The sequence below is a fragment of the Miscanthus floridulus genome, chromosome 17, assembly GCF_019320115.1.
Source record: "Miscanthus floridulus cultivar M001 chromosome 17, ASM1932011v1, whole genome shotgun sequence".
NCBI lineage: Eukaryota > Viridiplantae > Streptophyta > Magnoliopsida > Poales > Poaceae > Miscanthus > Miscanthus floridulus.
Window position 1 is genome coordinate 104,602,818 of NC_089596.1, and position 6,605 is coordinate 104,609,422.

The following is a 6,605-nucleotide window of genomic DNA, read 5'->3' on the forward strand; positions in this document are numbered from 1 at the left end:
GCCGAAAAACAAAACCAAGCTAGGTGCACCTGCAGTTCCCGACTGTTCTATGAGCTGCCTGCCTCAGGAGACGAACGAGAAGAGAAGAGAAGAGAAGAGCACACGCCAGTACGGCTGGCCGCACGACGACGGGGGTCCCTGAAAACCTCTCCCGAAACGCGAGGAAAACGACCAAAAAAGCGAGCGAGAGAGCGAAAAGGAGGGGTGGGGTTTGGTACAGCACCCACCACGATCCCGTCAACCCAACCCTTTTCCGGGCTCCGCTTCCATCATTTCCCCCCGCCCGGCACGACCGCGACCAGCCACCGTCTCCGCCCCCGCCCGCGGTTGCTTCAGATCTCCTCCACCGCCCCCAGCAGCACCAGCCAGCTCCTCCGCACCAGGATACTCCCCACCCGCTCGCCACGCCATTGCGCGCGCGCGCATATAAATCCCACATCCCCATCGCTCTCGCCTCTCCCCACCCGCCCGCCGCGCCCCTACTGCGCAGCACGCACGCCCCCTCCGCGGTCGGTGAGGCGGCCCTGGATCTGGGCTGATCGGTCGCCGGCCGCGTCGGCGGGGAGGGAGGATCGAGATCTCGGCTCGCGGGTGCCCGCCGGAATGGAGGTCTTCGGCCCCGTCACGCCCGGACAGGTGCGCGCGCCCGGCGAGTTCCTTTCGTTTTGCTTGCTTAATTAGCACCAGGGGTGGGATCCGGCCGAGCCGTGCTGCTCCGTAGCTTGCTTCGCTTGCTCTGCTCTGCTATGGGGAGTAGTAATGCACCTGCGTGAGCGCAATTTGAATCCCAAGCCGACCAAATTTGGCCATAATCTCCGAGTTCGTGCACGTGGATGCAGGCTGGCGTCGGATTGAAGCTCAGTAGTAGTTGCAGTATTAATGCCATGGTTTAAGGTAGCTCCAGGGTTCGAGGGAGAATTCAGTGCCCGCTAAGCAATGCCCCTGCAGGCCTGCACATGACCCCGTACGTACCTAACCAGTTTGGTGGGTTGGTGGTCTGGTGGACTTCTGCTCCTAGGAGGAGCTTCCGTTGCAAGTAGCATTGGAGTTGTATGCCAGTTCTCCCTTAGGCCAGTCTCAGTGGGGGTTTCATCTCCCAGGTTCCGACACACCCATATTTTGGAAACAGTGCAGAAGAGTTTCATCTCCATGAAACTCTCTCTACTCCCATGAAACTTTTATCTTCTCTCTCTTCATCAAGACAGTGTCATGTCAGCATATTTAATGCCCATGAAACTCTATGAAATCCCCATTGAGACTGGCCTTACGACTTACACGAAGCATACACAATTATTTCTCTATGGTTGTGGTTTGGAATGGGTACAGGGAACAAAACTAACATTCGGCATATGGTCCTTGTACTCTTTTTTAACTGTTGATCACCGTAAAAAGGATGTGCAGTTGAGCTGGGATACGAAACAAGGATGTTTGTTTGTTTGCTGAAAACTACTAATATGGAACAGATTTGCCCTCGTTTTAAATCCGTTATGACAGGATGTAGGGATAAAACTTTCTTTCCTGGACCAAAATCATCAAATTAAGAGCACATATTTCTGGGGAGTTGGATCTGAATGTGGCTACAACCTGGATGAAATAATAGCTATCCTGATTTTGTTTTTCTAGTTTGGTCCTTTGATGAACTAACTGCTACCTAGCCTTGTTTGTCATGGACTTATGGTAGCATGGACTTATGGAACTCAATGTTTTGCTTTCTTGCAGGTGTCATTTTTGCTAGGTCTATTCCCTGTCCTCATCGCATGGATCTACTCTGAAATCCTCGAATACAAGAAATCTTTGTCTCATGGGAAAGTGTAAGATTTCTGTTCACAAACTTTAGTTTGAAATTAGCATTAGGACTACAGATTCGTATCGTAAATGATCTTAACTAGTAAATGTTTACGGCCAACTGCATACTGCTGTTCCAAATTGTTCAAGACTGCAATTGGAGTTTTCCTTTTTAGATCAGGCAGGCAGTAGATGCACCACAAAGAGATTGAAAAACAGTGTTTTAATGTCACCCTGCTCTTGCATTGTTTTGTCTTCTGCAGTCATTCAGACGCTAATTTGGATAATGGAACCATCAAGGAGGATGACAAGTCAGTATTACTTGAAGGAGGACAGTTGAAATCACCATCTACAAAGTTCAGGAATTTGTCTACCAAAGCAAATTTGTTACGGTGCCGTTTAAAGACCAACACTAGCCACATTAGGATTATAGCTCATACACTTGTGATTTTTGAAATATTGATATCTATATGTGATTGTGAACTGTAGGTTTATAACTATGGACGAGTCTTTTCTGCTTGAAAACCGTGCTGTACTGAGAGCCATGTAAGATTGTTTACTAATAATAATGCCATGCACTCTCGGCCTTCTGGCTATGCGATCATCTGCTGATAGTTTTCTGCCCTCTAACCATTTTGCAGGGCTGAATTTGGTGTTGTTCTGGTTTATTTTTACATTTGTGACCGGACAAACATATTTCCAGAAAGCAAGAAGGTAATGATGTTACTCCTGCTAGTTACTCTTGATATTCAGCACTGCAGTAAACGGCACATTTAAACTTCAGCAGGTGTTGGTTATCTAAATTTTGACTATACAATGTTTCTGAAGTTGCCCTTGTTACTTCTTGTTTTATGATCTGTTATGGCCTGTTTCTTATATGTTCTTTATGTCTTTTACTTGCATTGTAATCCTTGTTTTTTCTTTGACAGAGCTACAACCGTGACCTGTTCCTGTTTCTGTACATTCTTCTCATCATAGCATCAGCGCTTACTTCACTTAAGAAGCATCATGAAAAATCAGCATTTTCAGGAAAGTCCATACTCTATCTTAATCGCCACCAGACTGAGGAATGGAAAGGGTGGATGCAGGTTAGTGATTTTGCTTCACTTATTTATTTTTCTTGATGTTGTGATGCTTAGGTATCTATATCATTAGAGCTTTTTAGAGATGGCAAGTATGATGACATGTAAAATGCACTCCCTAGGCAATTGATGTTTGTACGACATGCATGCTGCGTCTTCTGCTTTTTCCTTTAGTAAATTTGTATCTTCTGCTATACAGATAGTGTATCCATTGCTATGATGTTCCTTCTGTCCTTAGTCACAACATGGTGTTATGTACACAGACTTTACTTAAAAGTCTATTACCTTATATCAACCGAACATTTTTATTGTGACAACTACTGCAATAGTTTTCTTCTCACTTGTGTATTTCAAGTTTTCAACAACTGAATGCCACCAAAATGTACTTACTGCAGTAGCGTTTTTGCATTCTCTTTTGGTTTCTGTCTTACACAGGTATTGGTAATTTGGTATTAATCCATTCTGGTTGCAAGAGTGTACTAATTATTCATTCTGTATTGCCAGGTCTTATTTCTGATGTACCATTATTTTGCTGCTTCGGAGATATACAATGCAATCCGTGTGTTCATTGCTTGCTATGTCTGGATGACTGGATTTGGGAATTTCTCATATTACTATATCAAGAAAGATTTTAGCATTGCAAGATTTGCCCAGGTGCCTAAGCTACCTCATGAGTCTTAATTTCTGATATGTTCTAATGAGTTAAAGTCTCATGTATTTCATGTTACCACTTTTTAAACACTGACCAATGACTATAATTTTCATGCAGATGATGTGGAGGCTAAATTTCTTTGTGGCATTCTGTTGCATTGTCCTTGACAATGATCTCGTGCTTTATTATATCTGCCCAATGCACACACTATTTACTCTTATGGTATATGGATCACTTGGTCTGTTTAACAAATACAATGAGATACCATCAATCATGGCTATTAAGATTGCTTGCTGCTTCCTGTCTGTAATTTTGATATGGGAAATTCCTGGGGTATTTGAACTATTGTGGGCCCCCTTTACGTTTCTACTAGGTAAGTTATTGTTGTAGTTTTGTATGGCATTGTCCCTTTCAGTCAAGCTCAGGAGTTCAGGACCAACCTTAATTATTCTCTATTCAGGCTATAAAGATCCATCGCCATCCAAGGCACACTTACCCCTGCTACATGAGTGGCATTTCCGATCTGGTCTCGATCGATACATATGGATTATTGGAATGATTTATGCTTACTTCCATCCTAATGTAAGTATTTCAGATATGGATCTATATTACCCTGATCACCCTCTCAGACTGTATGTGTGAGATGTTATTGGTTACGTCTATATATATATCTTCCTCAATCTCTCTATACCTTAAGCATCATTTCTTTTGTTCAGATCATGTTAATCCAACGTGGAACCTTTTATCCTAAACAGGTTGAAAGATGGATGGAGAAGCTGGAAGAATCTGAGACTAAGGTTAGATTATCAATCAAGGGAGCCATTGTCACTCTTTCGTTGACGGTATGTTCCACCATCTCTTACCTTCGTTGTTGTGTTAACTAGGTTGGATTTCTTTAAATCAAGTACTTGACACCACTGTGTTGATACTACTGTACTAACTAGGTGTTGTGTTTCTTCTTCTAGGCTGGCTTTCTGTGGTACGAATATATATACAAGCTAGACAAAGTTACATACAACAAGTACCATCCCTACACGTCATGGATCCCTATAACGTACGTATAAAAAATGTTAACATGTATTCATAATCGATGTGGCATGTGCCAGCAATATGCTTTGTTGCAGTTGACAATGAACTTTGTTTCTTACAGTGTTTATATCTGCCTGCGTAATTGCACCCAGCAGTTGAGGAGTGCCTCTTTGGCTCTTTTTGCGTAAGCATTAAAACTTTTACTACCTACATTGTTCATGTGTTTTCTTGGCTTACTTGGTGACTAAGTATTAATCTGTATTTGTGACAGATGGCTTGGCAAGATTACACTAGAGACTTACATTTCTCAGATCCATATTTGGCTTAGGTATGACTCTTGTGTTATTGCTACATATATTTTTCCCCTAATTATTGAAGGTACTTCCAGTTCACTAGCCTTCTGGTAATAAATAAATAGCATGTATTCCTATAGCATCCTGGATATAAGATCAACTCCGATCATTTTTCTCATATAGCAGTAGTTTATTCGACTGAACTAAAACGCTGCTCAAATACCTTTGCTTTGCCACACTGTGACCAAGCTTCTTTTGCAGGTCTAGCATGCCAAATGGACAGCCAAAATGGCTTCTTTGTTTCATACCAGATTATCCTATGCTTAACTTCATGCTTACTACGGCGATCTATCTTCTTGTAAGTTGCCAACTTCGAACCCATCTCATTACGTATCGGAAAAAGAAAACCATTTCATTCAACAGTCATAAAAAGATACTCATTTCATTATCTAATAAATGCAGCTATCATACCGTGTGTTTGAGATCACAGGCGTCTTGAGGGCGGCCTTTATCCCCAGTAGGGATAACAGCCGTCTATACCAAAATTTCATTGCTGGGATCGCCATCTCAGTGTGCTTGTATCTCTGCTCACTTATTCTTCTGAAGATTCCTGTTGTATAGGTAAACAAACATCTGAAACTTACAATGTTTGCAGTTACCTCTGCGATTCGTGTAACTCATGTATAGCTTATTGCATCTGCAGTGACGAAGATACACCAAGCAATCTTGATAGAAGACTTCTTGTAAAACGTTTGCTTGATAGGATGTTTCAGCTCTGGCCTCGATTCCGTTTTGCTGTTGTGGAGATAGCTGGGGATGCCAGGAGGAAGCGGCTAAGTTGGACATATGGGAATTGGGAAATTGAATTGCCAGATGCTGCAGATACAGAAGTCCAATTTTTGATCTTTTTGTTCGTTCAAAACACTGCTGTATACAACAAGTAGGCAATCCGTGCATTCTTTTGGAAGTAGTAGCAACTACTGCTCGCTTAGCCTATGTTGATGCGACCTCGTGTAAGGGCCTGTTTAGAATCCAAAAATTTTTTGTGCAGTAACCGTCACATCGAATCTTGCGGTACATGCATGGAGTACTAAATGTAGACGAAAAAAAAACTAATTACACAGTTGGTCGAGAAATCGCGAGACGAAACTTTTGAACCTAATTAGTCCATAATTAGATACTAATTACTAAATACAAACGAAATGCTACAGTGAGTCAAAATCTAAATTTTTTTTATCTAAACGGGGCCTAAGAGTTATCCTGTAGAACTGCACCGTGTTGTACCATAGGTATTTTGATGCTGTACAAAAACGACGGGCTTTTCCTCTTTCTTGAAAAGAAGAATATAAAGGCAGAGCCCTTTCTTCTCCCAATTACAACGTCGTGTTTGCTTTGGAACATCCAGTCTAGCCTGCTCTGAACTGTCCGCCCTGTATGTGCGTACCGGGCTCTGTCGACCGGTGGACGCTGGTAGCCGGTAGGCACGGCTCAAACGCTCGGTGGTGCCGTCGCGCGCAGCCGGGGCAGCCTCGGCCGCCGGTGGTGGTGGTCATCGTCGCGCCCGGCGCCGCTTCTCACGCGCCTGACGCCGGCCGGACGGGGCATCAAGGTCAAGCTTGTGATAATGCTATGGCAGATGCCACTGGGAGTTGGTAGCAGGTTCCATCGCCTCAATCATGGAGCGAGACAATCTTGGATTGTTGGTGCAACCTACCCAACTTCAAATCCCGTCTTTCACGCAAGAACTGGAATACAGTCTACTAG

At 43.3% G+C, this 6,605-nt stretch overlaps 1 protein-coding gene across 1 annotated transcript; it reads left to right on the forward strand.

Annotated features, from left to right (window-relative positions):
• The first annotated feature begins 271 nt into the window (after positions 1-271).
• LOC136516230 (protein REDUCED WALL ACETYLATION 3-like) lies at positions 272-6,214 on the forward strand. Its single transcript, XM_066509588.1, has 16 exons — positions 272-636; positions 1,720-1,811; positions 2,049-2,177; positions 2,275-2,331; positions 2,427-2,499; positions 2,715-2,873; positions 3,372-3,521; positions 3,637-3,892; positions 3,980-4,101; positions 4,275-4,361; positions 4,485-4,573; positions 4,670-4,732; positions 4,820-4,876; positions 5,103-5,199; positions 5,304-5,462; positions 5,545-6,214. The coding sequence occupies exons 1-15, from the start codon at positions 604-606 to the stop codon at positions 5,460-5,462; spliced, it is 1,623 nt and encodes a 540-aa protein (XP_066365685.1). The 5' UTR covers positions 272-603; the 3' UTR covers positions 5,545-6,214.
• Positions 6,215-6,605: the final 391 nt, after the last annotated feature.

Coding starts and splice junctions, on each gene's coding strand:
- LOC136516230 (XM_066509588.1), top strand. CDS start 604: ATGGAGGTCTTCGGCCCCGTCACGCCCGGACAG. Junction 3,893..3,979: donor CCCCTTTACGTTTCTACTAG/GTAAGTTATTGT, acceptor TTCTCTATTCAG/GCTATAAAGATCCATCGCCA. Junction 5,200..5,303: donor CTACGGCGATCTATCTTCTT/GTAAGTTGCCAA, acceptor TAATAAATGCAG/CTATCATACCGTGTGTTTGA.